The following is a 20091-nucleotide window of genomic DNA, read 5'->3' on the forward strand; positions in this document are numbered from 1 at the left end:
AAGACAAAGAAAGCTTTTTCAAAAACATTTAAAATCGTAGTGAAACCAATGATCTATAAGAATGAGTGAAACGCGCGCATCCCAAACACCCAGTGACGTCACCGGCATTCTTTCATCGAGAGCGCGAAGGAAGCGCGCCGCGTTCTTTCATCGGGAACGCGCGCCATTCGTCACAGCGGAGGGAGAGAAACACATTCCTGTGAGTTTTAAACGACTCCGTAAACAGAAGAGCAAACATGTTATTTCATCTGCACACGGTCTACTCTAGGATTCTATTCATCTGACTGAATTTACACGACACGAGTCTCGCTGGAAGAATAAAGAAAGAAAAGAAAAGAAGTAAAGCAGTTATGGTGATTATTCTGGGGTTCTCGGCAATGTTGCGGTTTTTAACTCCGCTTCTCCTCGGAATGTTTTCACAGTCAGTCAGCATGACATCTGGTAAGATGCGTGAACTCTTTTATACAGTTGTTAGAACTTTTGTGCATGTTTCTAAAACTATTAAATTTATTTTCAGACTGTTGAGCACGAGATTTCGCATGAGTCGTCATGAATTTTACCACATGAAAACATACTCTAGTGCAGTAGTCAGTATAGTAAACTGTATATTCCTACACACTACAGTGTTTTAATCTTATACCATAATATTTTCAACAGGATTTGTTCATGCTGTACGAATAATCTGCGCAGGATTTTACGTGCAGTTCAGTTTCAGGACAAAACATTTTCTGCTTTAGCGATACTTGTTGTTGGATTAGTTATTTGCTACATCTTTAACAGAAAGTGGTTAAACATAACATTACTCAACTTGATTGATTTATAACATAGGCAAACATTTTTATTATGCGCTTTGTTTGCATGTGTTTAAACAGGGAATATTTTCAATAAACTTTAGTTTAAAGGATTGCAAACTTTTGCATTTTTGCATTTAGTTTATGTGGCCAGTTGCTTTAAAAAGTAGGGATTTTACCGCATCATTTATTATTATACTGTACAGTGTTATGACTGTGCACGTGATGAACATTTAAAGTATATATATATATATATATATACACACGTATATAAGTTTATAAATATAACTGACATAACAAAAAATAACCTTGACTTGATCTGACTTGATCAATAGACACAAATTAATCATTTACAAAATGCTGTTAACACAACGAATAATTTGAGTTAAGATGATCAGTGAGAGAAAAAATATATCGCAGCGGTTTAACTTGTTAACCTGTAACAGTTAAGAACACTGGCACCCTTTAGTAAAAGTCTTTAAATCAATATTTAATGCAATCATGTGGTTTAACACATACTGTTGTAATTCTGCAAGCTGTGTGGTTTTTACTACAGAAACTGATTTAGTTTATACATTAGACATAGACTTTCTACATGAAAGCCTGTTTGACTCTCATGCCCTGGAATAAAGCCCTGGAAGTGTTTAGTGTTAAAGGGGTCACATGGCACAAACACGCGTTATTCTGTGTCTTTGGTGTGTTATAAGTTCCCCATGCATATATTAGACATGTAAAATTGCAGAAATGAAACAAAAGATGCGTTCTATGTAAAAGCGAATGCTCACCCAGACCTGTCTGAAACGCCTCGTGTAGCCACACCCCCACAAATCTACGTCAGTTGGTGGTCTGATTTGACCAAGTAAGGTGGGCGTACCTGTCAGTACAATTGAAGAGGAACCTGATGTTCCAAATATGGTCAGAGGCATTACATTTCCCTCACACGCTTGCAGTATTCCACCAATCACTACGCACTGGTTAACTGGCCAATCGCAGCACACCTCGCTTTTCAGAGCCATGAGCTTTGTTAAACATCAGCGCGTTTCAGAGAGGCGGGGCAAAGAGGAGATACAAACATGCACGGTATGTGGAAAATACAGCGTTTTTCAACCTTAAATCCTGTATACACATTGCATTACATCTAAAACAAACCATAATGTTTGTTTTAGCCGTGTCATATGACCCCTTTAAGATGTAATTATCGCTGCATTGAGACTTGGTTGCTTGTTGGGTTCTCATCAGCTTTGCAGAATCTGGTGACGTTAATCTTTTCTACAGCGAACTCTGTGTTTAAATGTCCATAGCACAAGATGTTTGTGCTCAACTGATGTTTTTTATTTACTTCCACGCAGATATACTCTATATTCACAACGAAGGGGCTGAAAAGCTCTTTCAATATGAGAACACCTCATCTGCTTCCCTTGATAACAGATTCAATCTGAGAAAGAATTTCCTTTCGCTCCTAGAGAACAGGATATTGATTTTCCAATGTGTTTCTGAAGTTACGCCAAAGCTGAGTGACTCAGTAGAACATCTCTATTATATATATCGTAGAAGTATTTCCCTTGCAAAAAAAATGCTGTTGTGGAACTACAGAAGACTACACTCTTAAAAATAAAGGTGCTTAAAAGGTTCTTCACAGCGAAGAACCATGCATTCAGTCAAAAGTTCTTTAAAGAACCATTTAATTTTTGCCTTTTTATAATCTGAAAAACCTTTTTTCGCCACAAAGAACCTTTCGTGAAACAGAAAGGTTCTTCAGATGTTACAGGTTCTTTATGGAACCAAAAGGTTCTCCTATGGCATCAACAAACCGTTTGAAGCACCGTTTTTTAAGAGTGTATCAGGTGCTAATACGGTAATACTGCAATAGCCTACGGTTTATTTTCACCTAAAAAAGTTACAGCTTTAAACGTCTTTAACAAAAACATTTGATTTCCTCACAGCTGTGGTCCAGGGAGGTTCATTTCATTGGGGTAGACACGGACGTTCTTACTGGCCGATGCAGGCAACAGAACCGCTGTTGGTGCCGGTTCGAGCCCCCAGTGTACATCTCAGCCAGGAGGAGATCCAGAGGCTTCGCTTCAAACCGACCACGGGCTCTATCCAGCTTTCAGAGGGGAAAGAAGTCAAATTGAACTGCTCCATTGACGTCGATATTGGCAGCCACGATCTGTATATTCTGTGGTTTAAGAACGGAAAGGAAATCCCTGATGGCATGCAGACGGCGGTGGACACGCAGCACACTGTCACACTGTTGTCAACCTTAAGGTAAAAGATTTCTGTTACACCACAACAAACTAGACTTTTTAGCTTTGGTGTGTAATATTGCTCAGTCTGCAGATGTTCTTGTGAAGTCGTCCAACAGTCTGGTCAATAATGCACATTCAGTTGTGTTTAGAGACATTTTAAATTTAAATTGTCTAGAAATATGATTAAAGGGACACTTTTTCTACAACCTTTTGACCACGTTTTATTTAAAGAAATGTCATTTAAAATGCATTCTGCAATTTCGCTTCTGTTGCTTTGTTGTAATTCTGGTTTGCTGAAATTTGCTGTGACTGCATTGCTCATAGATGTAAATAACTAGATACCTCATTCATAATCATATACAGTCACCCGGCTTGGCATGGTTTCCAGATCTGTGAAACGAAATCCTTCATCACGAGCCTAACGTCCCTACTCCAAATAACAGAACTTAACATTTGTTAAATCCTTCCACTCCTAACCTGTGGATGGAACAAACCGGAGCGACAGTTACAAAGTAACCCAATTCCATGGGAAAGCCGCAGACTTGGCAACACAGACCGGCCTCGCACCGTTCCAATATGGCGGACGACCTACGTATAGCGTCCCACAGAAACACATGCTAGTGCGGCATCTAGTTATTTATATCTATGGCATTGCTGATATCACTTGTGTTGTACTTGTTTTACGGTACAAGTGTTAGTTTTTTTCCGCAAATTTCTTGCATTTAGAAATGCTATGACTAAAAGTGCATTGATATAATGAATCGGCTCTGTTCTCTAAACATTAATATTAGTAGCTAGAACGTGTCTCAGACCATAAACTGATATGTTTCACGTTTTCTTTCAGCATTAAAAATGTCCAGAGAGCAGACGCTGGAGAATATCACTGCAGGCTCAGTGTCAGTAACAAGATCATCGAGTCGAATCCCATGATTCTGGAGATACAGGGTAGGTGCAACCAGACGAGTCTTTCAACATTTAAGACGTGTGCTTTCGTGTGCTTGTAAGACATTTCGCCTGTTCTCTCTCAAATCCAGGTCTGCCGACTTTCACGAAACAGCCGAGTAACGTGAACGCCATGAGAAACACTCCCTTCACGCTCACCTGTGAGGCGGTCGGTCCTCCGAACCCTGTGATCATTAAGTGGCTTAAGAACGGCAAGAAATACGCAGAATACAACGAATCATCCAGCACCATCACTATTGAAGGTGAGGATAGATCTCTGTGCTACATGCCAGCATTTGATTGTAGATCACAGTTTCTCTGTAAATTTCTTGACGTTGAGGATTATTATTCTGTAGAGGAGTATCAAAAGCTCTTCAAAATGTTTATGTAAATGTGCAAAATAAAACAGTGGACCGCAAAGCCTGTGGCATTCTTCTTTATTTACACGTTCACTCAGCCGAACGCACAGCCTTGCAAAGTACACTGCTTTCGACTCGTATGCGTACACACGGGAATTGACGCATTGCGACATATGGCTATACCGCTCAGGTTTTCTTCTAGCACCTTGAATCGATGCTCCCAGGACACGGTTGCCACCTGGTGGTTAAACTAATTACTGCAAGAAATGGAATGCGCGACCTGCACGTACTTTGTACGCGACGTAACAGAGGCCGTTTCTCAATTCCAAGAACGCAAAGAACGGACTTGTGTTCTTGTGGAGACCGGTCTTGCGAGGCAGCCTCGCAAGAACGAATTTGGATGGATGCGCCGCAGTGACTTCTGGGACTTCAAGCGGGTTCCGTATGCGTACGATGCATCCTTGATATCGAGAACACATCCGGGTACTTTCATGCGTTCTCTGTACTTGTGTTCTTGAGTACTGGAACCGGACTTTGACGGTTATTGATGATGTAGAGCGAGAACACGAGGACACAAGACCGCTGAAGAGCGCATATTGAGGAAGCGCCAAAATTCCGGCGGTATGCGCGTACTATTCTGATGACGGAATTTGCGTCACGCGCACTGTACGCTATCCCTCGTGTACGCGTAAAAAGGGAACTATACTTCAGCCTTAAGGGTGTCTCTAAAAATGCAGGGTTACTTTCGATCCATGCTTGTGTTGTTAGTTTTGTGTGACAATTCTGATCTATTCAAGTCAGAGACCTTCCACGTAGCCACAAAAATCAGGTCGTGGTTAATCTGCCGTGCTTACAGCGGGACTTTGAGCTATAGAGAAACAAAATGCAAAGTAAAAAGTGTGATTTAACATCTGATAACTGGACACAGTTTACTCTGGTAATTGTGTCTGATAACACTGATTACATCGAGCACTTTTCCTCTTTAATCAGGTTAAGTGGTTTTTCAGTCACATTCATGACATTAAAGGGACAGTTCACCCAAAAATAAAAAGTCTGTCATCATTTACTCACCTTCAAATTGTTCAAAATCTGTATAGATTTCTTTGTTCTGATGAACACAGAGAAAGATATTTGGAAGACAGATCTTGCCCCCCCATTGACTCCTATGATCCCATTTTCTGGGAGTCAATGGGGGGGGCAAGATCTGTTTGGTTATAAACATTCTTCAACATTCTTCAACATTCATTTTTGGGTGAAGTATCCCTTTAATTATAAACATCATGAGTGTTGTTTTGTTAGGGGAAGTGTCAATATTATTGTCTCTCTGTTTCGGTCTCCTGTCCACACTGAGACAAAAACTGAGCTTTTCGAAACTCTCTCCGAAGCAGATGAATTTGAAAAGGCCGTGGTGTGAACGAGGTAGACATTTCATTCTGTTACGCAGGCTGTGGAAAGTAATTAATCGCCTGATAGAAATTACGTAGGTTCCAATGTCTTATGTTTTGCTCGTGCGCAGTACTTGGATGGAACCAGCACTCGAAGAACGTTTAAAACACTAGTGTGGACGAAGAGCGTTTTTAAATGAAAACGTATTTGTGTAGATAAGGTCTAGTGTTAGGGCTTTAAAAAAGTGTGAAAGCAGGAGGCGTTCACTGAGCCATACACTGCGATGCCACAGAAGAACCATTTTTGGTTCCACAAAGAACCATTCAGTCAAAGGTTCTTTAAAGAAGCATCTCTTTCTTACCTTTTTATAATCTGAAGAACCTTTTTTTGCCACAAAGAACCTTTTGTCAAACAGAAAGGTTCTTCAGAGGTTAAAGGTTCTTTATGGAACCAAAAGGTTCTTCTATGGCATCGAAGGACCTTTTGAAGCACCTTTTTTTTAAGAGTGTACCAGAAGAACAGAGACTTGGAGGATGAGCTGTTGTGATCCGGCCCAGTAATAAAATTCCGATCAACCCAAAGTAGCATAGCAACATGCTAAATACCATACAGAACACCTTAGCAACCACATAGCAATGCTCTAGAAACCCATAACACACCAACAACATGGCAGTGAGTTTTCCACTGAAAAACAAAACCTAATGTACTGTAGAAATGTGTTGTTGAAAATCTCTTTGGCTATTTCTTCACTGCAGCTCTAGATTTTAGGTTAAGCTCCTCCATATTTCTGAGGTTAAGCTCCTGGTTCCTTGGCAACTAAGCCCGAGCTGTTGTAAAAACAGGAGTTTTTGTTAACGTTGTAATGTTTTGTTTGGTAAAGTTCATTGTTTACACCTGGTTCTATAGGAGGAGAGAGACTGAGAGAAATTATTTAAACACAAAAGCTTTATTCAGAGAGCGAGAGAGAGAGAGAGAGAGGATCAATCTCCGGTTCACTGGAGCCGAGACCTTACACCGCTTAATGCTTCTGTGTAGCACCCAGCCAAGAATCTTCTTCTTATCAGGAACCATTTGTGTGTTTGTCTCAGACATGAAATTTGTGTTAATGGTACATCATGGGCTCTTGGGGTCAGTGAGATGGTTTCAGGTATCATCCACTAATACCTCAAGAGATGGTCTGAAGAACTGCGGAACTTAAAGGGCTCGTCTGTTTTTAACCATTTTACTTCCCCATTTGTTATACAAAGTTTAATCTTTAATTTTTTAAAGACCTGCAGAACGAGGTTACAGAATTAACGCTTGAACCAAATGTGAACGCTAAAAATTGTCTTTACTTGCAAGCCAGTCTGAGGGGACACTAACAAACTTTCGGAATAGACCTTAAAGATTTTGTCAATAAGACTTTGTTCGATTTTATCTTTTAGGTTTATGTACGTGAGAGATAAAAAGCCCCGTTTCATCTTATCTTATCATTCTTTTGTCTCCTTCTGGGTTCTCTTATCGTGTTTTTAACAGAATTGTTATAAAACAATATGAACACGCAGTAAGCTTCACGTTGTCCTTCTCTGCACAATGGATGCGTTATGTAATGCGCACATACAAACACTTTCTTTCTCTCTCTGTGTCTCTCTGGATGCTGTGATGTGTGTTTCCATTCAGAAGGAACTGGCTTGAGCTGGCAATGACGGTTTCTCATGTGGCCACTCGCCAGTGTGTTTCAAAATATGGTTTGAAATGCTGACTTTGAAAACCTTATTATGAAACATCAGCCAGAGTAAATCAGACTTTCAGTAACCAAATGACTGGCTCTATACTGTCTTGGGCAAGACTTTATAAGTTACAGAACCAAGAATCGTGGAATTGTTTTGAATTACATTGCATGAAAATGATTCAATACTATAGTACTCGGGATGCACCGATACCATTTTTTAGTACGAGTACGAGTACCAACATTTTTAATTCCAATATTTAGCTTCAAAATGACAAACAACTCCACCTTAAACGAAAAACCAAATCAATAATTTGATGTGCTTCTCACAAACTTTCAAAGCAGATTTCACTACAAATGTCAGTCAGTTCTGTCACATGAGGTATCGGTGCATTTTTACAAGTACATGAGCTTAGTATCGGGCTCGATACCGATACTGGTATCGGTGTATCCCTAGTATATACCATATTCTTATTTAATTATAATCTAAATCAGCCTCCTACATTCTTGCAACCTCAGAGAAAATCATGCCACTTGTTTAATTACTATAGTTTTTTAAGTGGGGAACAAATGAGTAAATCAGTTTATGTTTTTTTTTACTATAGAACACTCCTAAAAATATGATGTCTCATGATGCCGTACAAGTACCGTTTTTGGCTTTACTTTTAACGTAACTAATATTTTTATATTTTGTTACACTTATTGATTAAATACGCTATATCTAATAATTAAAAAAATACGATTTCTGGAAAACATCTTGCGGGAGGTCGTGACCCCTACTTTGGGAACCCCTGCTATGGACTATAAAAAGTAAGAAAAAATGGTTCTTCTGTGGCATCGCTGTGAAGAGATATAGTAATAGACATAGTAATAAAATGTTGGGAAAAGGAGTTTAGGGAAAAGATTTAAAGGAATAGCCCCCATTTACTTTCCATAGTAGGAATATAAAAAGTCCCAGGATTTAATAGAGGTTTCTAGAATGTTGTTGTATGGTTGTTTTAGATGATACTTCAATGTAAATACTAATGTAGATTATTTCCATGCAAGGTCATTCAAAACAATACCATGCTTCTTTTACCAAATTACCATGGTAACATATCTAAGCATCATGGTAATACCCCGACTCTTTTTAGTGCTGTAGTAGGCTCTGTTAGTTGTGTATTCAGAAGAATGGCTGTCCTCCAAACCCCAAAATAACAGGCTAGCTTCAGAAATGTAGTGCAGTCGTGTATCTGTCCAACTCCTGGCAGCCTTCCCATCTGTCCAAGCCTTCTATTTGTAACCAACATTTCTTAAATTAGCCTTGAAAATCACCCCTTTAGTTTTATGAAGTACTCCGTAATGAAGTGATGGTTTGGGGAGACTTTGTTCGGGGTCTTGTGGTGACTTCATTCTGGATGTGAGTTTCCTATCTGGGCTTCTGTCAACCTGAAATAGCCGTCAAGAAAACCGTTTGCTTTCCAAGTCATGAGCCATATGGAAATTCTTCCAGAAACCTTCATACTAACTTCTAATTACCTTCAGATGGTGTGGTTTATTTAAAATGAAGCTTACTAAAATATTAAGGATGGTTCATAAAAAATGGTCAATTGAATGTTCTCCTTTCAAACACAAGAAACAGGCTGTTTTTGTCGTCTTTTGTTGTCTCAAGGACTTTTTGTGCCCGGAAAGTTGGTTTCACCACATGAATTGACATTTCTGAAAATTGGAAAGTTTCTGTTTTTTCCTCAACCTAGCAGAGTTCCAAATGTTGAATAATGGCGTATATCATTGAAATGATTGCATTGGGATGGTTCTGTCACATTGATTTTAAAAACAGGTGCAATCTCTCCCGCTGACAGTCACCGATGGACACATTTGACACCAGCAAACATCTAAACAACCAAACAAACAGCTTCCTGTCCGCTTCGTTGAAGGAGGCAATGCGTCCTTTGTGAGTTTGAGCAGGACGAGGGCAGAAATGCGCTTACACAAAAGGGATATTATGTTTGGGCTGGTGTCGGAGTGGGACTGGGGTGTTGGCATCGAGTGGCACTGAAATACTTTGTACTGTGTGACATACTGAAGGTGACAGCGCTGCATGTGATTGGACTGCAGAAGTGATGCAAAGCTTTTCTTTCTCTATATTAAAAAGAGACGACGATATTGATCACTTTCATATCAAAGGTTTTTAAGATCATGAGAAATTTTGTGCGTTTTTGTCTGCTACTTTGCAGTATGTCGTCTCTCCATATGAAACTGGAAAACAAGAAAGTGTTTTTTTATCAGTTTGATATCGGTCTGAGCAAAATCAGACTTAAACCGCTTCAAACAAATATTAAATCACAACTAATAATCAGAAACATTTACTCAGTAACTTTTAATCAAAGTCACCGAGTGCAGCTGTGACGCGTCGAGAGGAGGACTGGCCCTCCCGGCTGAGACTGGTTTCTCCCGAGGTTTTGTTTTCTCTATTTATTCATCATTGGAGTTTTAGTTCCTCACCACTGGGCCGTGTTGGCTTGCTCACCAGGAGACTGCTGGTATTAGATTAGCTCAGGGTTCTGTAAATATCATAAACATTGCTTTATTAGAATGATCTTACTCTTTGTATACCATGTACTGTACTGGATTCTACCATTTTCTGTGTTTCGTTTTGTTTTGTTTTCTTCCTGTAAAGCAGCTTTGAAACAATGCAACATTGTAAAAAGAGCTATATAAATCAAATTGAACTTGCACTTTGCGTATTTTCTGCAGGTGTCGATGCTCCCACGCAGTACAGCTGTGAAGCTCATAATGAAAAAGGTCTGACGGTTTCCAGAGAGGCTCACGTCAATATTAAAGGTAAAGCAATATCGGCACGACATACAGTAAAACATAAATAAACCGATACCACATCCATACCACACCAGATGGGTGTCGAATCTGAGAGTGAATGTTTTCTCAGGGTTCTGAAAGCCTCGTGTAGTTTCACATCCACGATGAATGTTTTTCAGTGCTTCCTGACAGAGTGTCAAAGGTCACTGTAGTAAAACGTGAGGCAAACAAACTGTTGTTGAGCTGGACGCCGGGACATGATGGCTTCTCTCCGCTCAGCACCTGCAGCATCACGGTAAAATGACCTTTAAAAGATGCCCTTCTTACTTCAATGTATGATAACTTGACTGTTTAAAATGAAATAGACTGAACATTTTTTAACTTCCGACTGAAGATGTGAAGTCATTTTGTTAAGTAATTTGATTTGTTTATGAAAGTAATGATCATTGTTATGATATATTCTCAGTAATTGACATCCATCATGTGTTTCAGATTCGAGAGCTTGAGTTGGGAAACCCCACTAGCGCTCACAGCATAGCTGTTCCTCCGTTCCAGTACGAAGTCAACAATCTCAAGGCCATGACCTGGTACAACATGAGCGTGTCCTGCACCAACGAGATCGGATCCTCCCCGCCCAGCGCCTGGGTCCAAAGCAACACCACAGAGGGTGGTGAGTGTCCTCACAGATCTCACGATGAAAAAATGCCTTCCAGTCATATACAAGTTTTGATTGTATTGAATTTTTATTTTTGGGGGTGAACGATCACTGTAAGCTGAACTAGAGGAATTCCTGCAGCATGTTATTATGCGTTTCATGTCCAGATGCCAAATGGGAATGGGAGTGACCTGGTAGTTAGAAAATGCTTTCCTACTGGGTGTGTCTTCAAAGGATTTCCTCAGTATTCCTAAAAGAATTGTTGCAGATTTTTCAGTGTCTGATAAGCCTTATAGCTTATGTTATTATGATCTGAAGGCTGCGGTTTAAATTCAGTAGTTCCTGGGTGGTGATCCAAATATGGCGTCGCTAAAAATGTTACATCCTACGGAGGCAAGGTTTAGATCAAGTATAGACGGTTTCATTGTAACAACATAAAGAAACGTTACTGCGCATTCGCACTTTTGTGACCCCACCTTAACTTCCGGAACACATTCACAAACAATAGAGTGCCTGTAGATTATATCTGATAAGAACCCTTACTTGGCTAAACTTGTCTCTCCAATATTTTGAATTTAGACTGCGATACCAAGCTCAGCCACTAGATGTCAGTGTACCATACGGTTTCTTTAAATGCGACCGAACTACTGGACCCATTCAACAAATTGTTTATTTAATAAAATGAACACACAACACAATTCTACAAATCGTTTATTTAATACTATTATCATACAGTAAAGTAATAAAATAAATTAATATTAACGTAAATTAAATTAAATATAAATAGTTATAATAATATTCAGTGTTGGGTAAGTTACTCTCAAAAAGTAATTAATTACTAGTTACTAATTACATATTCAATAGTGTAATTAGATTACTGTACAAATTACTCTCTCCAAAAAGTATTTAGTTACTTATTACTCATTACTTTCTATATCCTACATCAACCTTGATTAGTTAAGTGATTCAAGGATAGACATGAAATGGCTCTTTTAATTCATTCAAATAAATAATATTAAACTACATAAAGTACTCTTATTAACTGACCAAAGTATTACAAATGTGAGAAGGACACATTAAAGCACAGATTTTAAAGTTAGACTTTGAATTTTGATGTCAATTCCACTATTGCACACACATATATTACACAAAGTATTTAGTTTAATTACATCAAAAGTAACTGTAATTAAATTACAGAAAAAATAAGAGTAATCCCTTACTTTACGTAATTAAATTACAGTAACTAATTACTTAGTAACTAGTTACACCCAACACTGGTTATATTATTAGACACTAGCCAAACACAAACAGTGTCACGAACTGTGGCAGGAGAAGAACCCAAGCGCAGGCAGCAGTAGCGAACACACAATACTTCATTATAAAATAAAAAACCCACGATGGGGAAAAAGCCAAAAGAACTAAGGTGAACTTTAAAACAAAACTTCCCACGCTGGGGATAAAACAAAGAAACAGGATAAAACAAAACAATTCATCAAACAATTAAGACTAAATGACATGCACGACATAAGACAAGGGAATCCAATAGACAAGGTAACATCACGAACAGCCAGAACTACATAGAACGTACAAGCAATCCACCAACACAAGACAAAGAAACAAGAGGGTATATAAAGGAAAGACAAACGAGGGATAATTAACACAGGGCAGGTGTGGGTAATTAAACACTCAGGGAAAGATAACGAGGAAATGAGATGGCGGGAACAGAGACGAGACACTGGAGAGAACGTATATTATTGTCAAATATTGTCAACATATTGACAATAATATGTTTCTCTCCACACATAACCAAAGGCTTTGTCATGACTCTGCTACAGGACCAAAAAGAACATGACTAAATGAAGCAGAGCCATGACAAACAGGAAGTTAACTGGGGGTCAGGTGCGCGCGCGTCCGATGAAACCGTCTATACTAGTTCTTGCACTAGGTCTCACTAGATCTCTCCCTGCCAGGAAAATGACTTTGTTCGTTAGTGAAAGATAGTTACCTCCATTGAGTTATCACTTCTACTCAAGCACAATGTCGAAACAGAGCTAGAGACAAATAATATAGAACAAGAGTTTATTAAATAATGAGACTTAAAACAGATACAAAATCTGTGAAAATTTACAGCTTCACAAAATTGTCCTGTGATGTTATTAAAAGCCTTGAGCTGGAGACCATTGGAGACCCCTATATCTACTTGTAAAGACAATACAGCACTATGGAGTTATACTGCGGACTATATTAAAAAGGAATTGCAAACTGCATTTGAAAATGCGTTTTCTATTTGTCGTGTCAAAATTGTGACATAATTCAAACGCAATTGCAAACCGTTTGCATTTGCATTTACACGAACGTACAATGTCTGCCAAATTTCAAAAGGAAAAGCAAAGTCTATTTGCAAATGAATTACCTGTGTCTTACGAGTTACGACCCTGCCAAATTTAAATCGCAATAGCAATTCCCCATATGCTATTTAACTTCCTCTGGTGTCACGTATTAAGCCTGCCAAAACTCAAATGAAATCGCAAATTCCTTTGCATTTGCGTTTCCTCCGACTTGTACAGAAACCTGTCAATCAATGGCGGGGGTGGGCTTATTCAACGGGGCGTGTTTGTATCGGGAAGTGACGTCATTCACCGTCGACTGGAACTTAAGTAGATACATACATGTGATACAGCTAAACACATGAGGAGTGAAGTTACAACAGTGCAGTTTTCAGTTTTTTTGTTTGGAAATAACTCGCGCTGGAACTCTGGGCTCAGAGCGGCATCACGTAGCATGTGAAACTTCGGTGCAGGATGGATAATCATCACCTTCTGCAACATTCCTCTACACATGTTTGTTTATGATATTCGTTTTCACAGTACTCCGAAGTCAAAGCGAGGACATGACATTTCTTGACAACACTGTGACCGTATTTTGCATCATGATTAATACGTGTTGTAAACCATAACAAAACATGTTCACTTTGTATGAATAAACAGCATCCTGCATTATCATTGTTGTTCATTATGCATACAGTATAACAAGTTAATAATAAATTACAAAAGTACGTGAATTCTACATCTCTTTATTTGTGTATCATAACATAGTGAGACAAAGACAAACTTGTGCTCCAGTGTTTTAGTGAGTTTGCTGGACAGAAGTAGCTGTCATCTACAAATTACTGGATGGAGTTGTTGCTGTATTTAAAATTTAATTTCCGAACAGCCTTTTCAACAACATGTGCAGTAAATGAGCCCATCAGCTGATGCACCAACCTGAGAAATTCAAGTAATTATGTTGAATCCACACGGCTTCAATATGACTTTTATTGGTAGCTCATTGAGATCACCAGACCACTGTTTGTGTTCATCTGTTTATCGAGCCCGTTGAACTTCTGTAAATTATACTTGTTAAGTACCGCAATTGTGATTCATTGTAAAGATTTTCTCTATATGAAACTTTGCATCTGATCCTCATTTGTTCCATTATTGTTATTTTGGCTTTTAGCTGTAGCTGAAACCCTTTTAGCCACAACCGGTGTCACCTTAGTGTTGGACTGACAGCCACCACTGCGACGGTGAATGACGTCACTTCCCGATACAAACACACCCCATTGAATAAGCCCACCCCCGCCATTGATTGACAGGTTTCTGTACAAGTCGGAGGAAACGCAAATGCAAAGGGATTTGCGATTTCATTTGAGTTTTGGCAGGCTTAATACGCGACACCAGAGGAAGTGAAATGGCATATGGGGAATTGCTATTGCGATTTAAATTTGGCAGGGTCGTAACTCGTAAGACACGGGTAATTCATTTGCAAATAGACTTTGCTTTTCCTTTTGAAATTTGGCAGACATTGTACGTTCGCGTAAATGCAAATGAAAACGGTTTGCATTTGCGTTTGAATTATGTCACAATTTTGACACGAACAAATAGAAAACGCATTTGCAAATGCAGTTTGCAATTCCTTTTTAATATAGTCCGCAATATAACTCCATACAGCACAGTAATAGAAAATGAGAAATCAATACATGTACAAATTAAATTGATAGTTCAACCAAAAAAAATCTGTCATTGTTTATTCACCCTCTTGTCATGTCAAACCTATATGACTTCCTTTCTTCCGCATAGCACAAGAGAAGATATTTTGAAAAATGTGGTTGACCGAACAACCATTCACTTGACCATTCACTTGCGTTGATTTTGTGACCATACAATAGAAGTCAATGGCTGCCATCGCTGTTCGGTTATCAACATTCTTCAAAATATCTTCTTTTGTGTTCTGCGGAAGAAAGAAAGCCATACAGGTTTCGAATGTTCATTTTTGGGTGAACTTTCCCTGTAATATAAATGGAGAAGAAAATTGTAAATGAAGTACGACACAAATGTACGTCTGCTTCAATGAGAATTTTAGGGGCCTCTCAGATAATACACACATCATCTAACGATGACATTTTCTGCTTGTTTTCAGTCCCGTCAGAGGCCCCACAAAATTTGACTGTTCAAGTGAACAATTCCATGTTGAAGATTCGATGGGAAGCTCCGCCCCCAGACAAGCTGAATGGCGTCTTGCAGGGATATGACATCACCATCAAACACGGGACGCAAACCAATAAGGTTAGTGTTGAGTTATTATTGATTGCAATAATCAATGAAACATCAATGACAAACCTTCGATCGAGGTGAAAATCATCTTTTATTTAAGGATATGCTGAAAATCTTTGGAATCTCAACGTTGTCTGTGATGTTTGAAGTATCAACATGTAAGTTGTGAACGCACCATACGAGTAGATATTGAGGATAGCATAGCTGAAATGATTTGATCTTGGAAGAATTTGATGAGAAATGTTTGAGTTTGTATTGAAATCTCTGGATTTCTGGTGTCCTGGCAAATCCGAGCACAGTTTGAGATCTCTGACATCTCCAGGGCAGATGTGTTTTTTTGTGTGTGCATGCGGGAAAGCTTTTCCTGACCTGTTGTATATTTCATTGATGTGTAAATCACATGAAAGTCCCGGCAGGTTACGCTGGTTTGGAGCTGCACGTTTACCAGCAAAACTTGTTGTGCAAAGAATTTACTAAAACATTGCGCCACGATGGGATCGTCATGATTTTCTGGCCAAACCCTCTTCATTTACATGTAAATCAAACGTTTTTAAAAACCCCAGGGCTGGTTTGCAAGCACGATTTAAAAACATGCTAATATCACCCACTGGAAGCAGCTGGCAAGTTTGGCGAGATGCTTGTTTTCAAGTGTTCATGAAGCACAGTTTGCATTCATTTAAGAATTGACGTAACGCAAAGACTAGAGTCTCCTTGGTAGGAAAGAATGAATTGAAAAGATGAGAACACAACAACATTGTGCTAATGGAACAGCTGTTCTTCACTATGTCGTATCTGAAGAGCGTGTGAGAAGATGACTCCCTGTTTGAGAGCTAAACTACACTTCAGATTGTCATATCTATGAATGCAAATAATATTATTATTATACTGTAATTTTGATTTGTATTGTCTAAGGATGATAGATTGTTCGCAAATATAATATATCGGAATAAAAAATAAATGGTAACACTTTACAATAATGTGCTATTTATAGAATAATAAGCCCCGACAGTGTGATCAGTCTTGTATCACACTGAAGGGGCTTATTTCGCAATAACAGCCGGCTGCTTGTGCATTATCCCGCTTATTACACGGCTACTTGCCACATGAGAAACAAACTGGACATGAAAGGGGATTTTGAAATATTTTATTAGCTCATCTTAAAGGGGTCATATGGCGTGAACACGTGTTTTTTCTGTGTGTTTGGTGTGTTATAAGTTGCCCATGCATGTGTTAGACACGTATAATTGCACAAATGAAAGTGTGGGAACAAAAGATGCGTTCTATCTAAAAGCGAATGCTCACCCAGACCTGCCTGAAACGCCTCGTGTAACCACACCCCCACAAATCTACATCAGCTGGTGGTCTGATTTGACTAAGACCGCCCAAATGTATACGCAAGTAAGGTGGGTGTACCTGTCAGTACAATTGAATAGGAACCTGATGTTCCAAATATGGTAAGAGGCGTCACATTTCCCTCACACGCTTGCAGTATTCCACCAATCACTACGCACTGGTTAACTGGCCACGCGTTTCATAGAGGCGGGGCAAAGAGGAGATACAAACATGCACGCTATTTGGAAAATACAGCGTTTTTGAACCTTAAATCATGCATACACATTGCATTACATCTAAAACAAACGACAATGTTAGTTTTAGCCGTGTCATATGACCCCTTTAACCGAATTTTACCTGATTTAATGTATTTAACCTGATTTACATCCGGGTTATTGTGTGTCATTAGTTTTGAGCGGTTGTTATCTGGGAATAATGTACCTGTAAATGTCGTGACTGGCCAATCAGAAACGAGCATTCCAGCGAGCTGTGTAATAACAATTAGTTAATGCATTAGCTAACATGAACTAACAGTGAACAATTCTTCTACAGCATTTATTCATATGAATTCATGTTCATTTCAGGATTTACTAATATATTATTATAGGACTGGGCGATATGTTGTAGGATTCTTATACTGTGTTCACACCAAACGCGAGCAATCGCGTTCCACGCTCTTTATTACTCGCGGGAAAAGTTCGTTATTTTCGCGTGAATGACGCGAAAATTCTTCGCGCGAATTCATAGCTCGAGTTGAAAATTTTCAACTTGCGCGGAAGAACGCCTCAAACGCGCCGCCCGATTCGCGTCATTCGCACAGCCTGCCGCGAGTTCGCATCTATGCGCGTCTTTGCATTGACTTTGTATGTCATTTACTCGCGCCAAACGCTTAATTCACGTTTGGTGAGAACACAGCATTATGCTCTCAGCTTCTCAATGACTACGGTTAAATGACGCCACATCCGAAAGACAGAGGGCGCTCTTGCGCAGGAACTCCCAATATGGGAAACAGAAGAAGAACAATTAGTTCCAGGAAATGCCTGTGGTCATATTCTATCGCTGTTCTTCAAACCTTTTTAGGTATTTTCATGATAATAAAGTATATTTATAGTAATGATGATAGACGAGTGTTGCTTTTTCAAATACACGTTATAAACGACTCAATCTCGTAGTGATTTTAGATCGAGCTGTACTTCCGTTCACGGAAGAGCTGTGCATAAAACATCGAATCGATTTCAGAATCGATTTAGACATGTCTAATTAGCGTGAATCGCGATATATATCGCCCAGCCTTGTGTCTTTTAACATTAATTAATGCACCATGAACTAACATGAATAACCGTATTGACATTGTCAAGGATTAATAAATGCTGAAAACCAAATGATTCATTGTTAGCTAATACTGCTAATCCATTTACTAATGTTAACTAATAGCACCTTATTGTTAAGTGTTACCAAATAAACAGTCATGTTTAAACCACTGAGCTTGTGCCCTGTTGTTGATCACCTCTGAATGCCCCGTGTGGTCTTTGTCAATGGCCAATGAGCAATCATGACCAATTAAACCATCTATTCCCCCTGGCACAAACACAATGGCACACTTCCCGTTTGTGTCCCAGTAGCAGGAAGTTGACAGTCGGAGAGAAATGGTTTGTTTTTGTCTGTCTCTCATGACTCACCGCCGAGTGACCTGAAGTTTATGATGACGCTTCAATGGCTGCTGGTGTATTCTATAGCCATGACTGGATTCATGATCTCACGCTGTGATCCCGCTCGAAAACAACAGTAACTGGAAATGAGTCTGATCACAGCTGGTCCAGTCTGATCGCACCTGTTGGGCTCCTTCAAACCAGCTCGGCTCCAGAGTAACCGGCCTCGACAACATCTGTTCATGCCATGAATGCAAAAATCCTTTTCTCATAACATGAAGATTTACAGTAACGATCATTTGGGGGGTAATGTGATTCGTTGAAGTACAATGAAATGAAGATGGAATGATTTTTCAAACGACCCATCTGGATATAGTTGTTTTTGATGTGAACAAGTGGTTTTTGCAAAAATACATTTTAAAACAAACTGAACAGACCAAAGAATGGCTAGAAGTCATACAAAACAGGAAATGTGAATATATATATAATTCATGGTATGAGAATATCTGGTATTTCCAACAAATAATTGAAAATCACCAGTGGAACGTGCACTCGCCCGCCCTCTACACGCTGTTTGCGTAGCGGGCGCTATGAGGAACAACTCTTAATAGGAGGAAACATAGGGGGAACAGACTTCGACAAAACACCTGTATAACTCAGGAGTTTGCTTCAGTGGTTGGAAGAGATTGACAGATTTCAGGACCTGGAGAAACAGGAAGTCATTATGTGAGCTGTAGAGAACTAGAAGTGACTTATCGTTATAGATGAGCTGGAGTTTAGTTTTCTTTTTTCTTTTGTTTTCTTTGCATGACTCTTATCACAATATATATTGTTCCAAAGCAACTTGAGAGAGAAATAAGCGCACAAAGAAAAACTGAAGGTTCTTAAGTGAGAAGCGATGAATCATATCCAGAATAAGAGTTGTGTTTACATAATAAATGTCTGTGTACTGTGCATATTAATTTTGTATTTATAAAAATAACACGCATACATGCACGTACTTAAGAAAAATATTTAATAAAAAATGAATACACATTTATATATCATTTAAATTATTGGTGAATATAAATAAATACACATGTGTACGTTTGTGTGTTTGGGTCAAAGACGAAAAAGGGTTTAAGCATAAAAACAATAAATGTAATACCGCTTTAAATCGTTGTTGTTAAAAATATAATATAATTGCATTTTTGTTTTTGTTATTCTGAGCAAAAAATAAATATCATACATTTTTCCCTGGTTTACAGAAGACGCCCACTAAAATGTCATTCAGTGTAACAATCTCGTCAGGCATATTTACAACAAAAATCAATTTATGACATATTAAAAGACTAATTACTACCACCCCAAATGCTAATTAGTTGTAATTTTTTTAATTTATTTGCCACTATCCTAGGTTTTGTCAATAAGAATTTTTACTCATTTAAAGCACAATGAAATGTAATATGCTCCCTTATTCTTTTATATAAGTTTAATAAGTCAGAATAAGCATGTTGTTTGAATTTGTACATAAATATTGTGTTACACTGAATGACGATGTAACACAACATTTCAACCAAATTTTGACATTTTATTCTCCGAAAACTTAGTTGAAACCATAAAGTAGACATTTTACTTGCATTTAATGTGCTT

General features: G+C 38.7%; 1 protein-coding gene across 1 annotated transcript in view; it reads left to right on the forward strand.

Moving 5' to 3' along the window:
* The first annotated feature begins 154 nt into the window (after positions 1-154).
* The window catches only part of mertka (c-mer proto-oncogene tyrosine kinase a), a 28833-nt gene continuing 8896 nt past the window's right edge, over positions 155-20091 (forward strand). Inside the window, exons 1-8 of the mRNA XM_057342270.1 lie at positions 155-441; positions 2735-3059; positions 3885-3985; positions 4075-4245; positions 10172-10258; positions 10411-10526; positions 10724-10901; positions 15345-15490. Coding sequence (XP_057198253.1) covers positions 351-441; positions 2735-3059; positions 3885-3985; positions 4075-4245; positions 10172-10258; positions 10411-10526; positions 10724-10901; positions 15345-15490 — 1215 coding nt within the window. The 5' untranslated portion in view covers positions 155-350. The remainder of the gene's footprint in view (positions 442-2734; positions 3060-3884; positions 3986-4074; positions 4246-10171; positions 10259-10410; positions 10527-10723; positions 10902-15344; positions 15491-20091) is intronic.

The sequence above is a fragment of the Triplophysa rosa genome, linkage group LG9 (genome assembly GCF_024868665.1).
Source record: "Triplophysa rosa linkage group LG9, Trosa_1v2, whole genome shotgun sequence".
Classification (NCBI taxonomy): Eukaryota; Metazoa; Chordata; class Actinopteri; order Cypriniformes; family Nemacheilidae; genus Triplophysa; species Triplophysa rosa.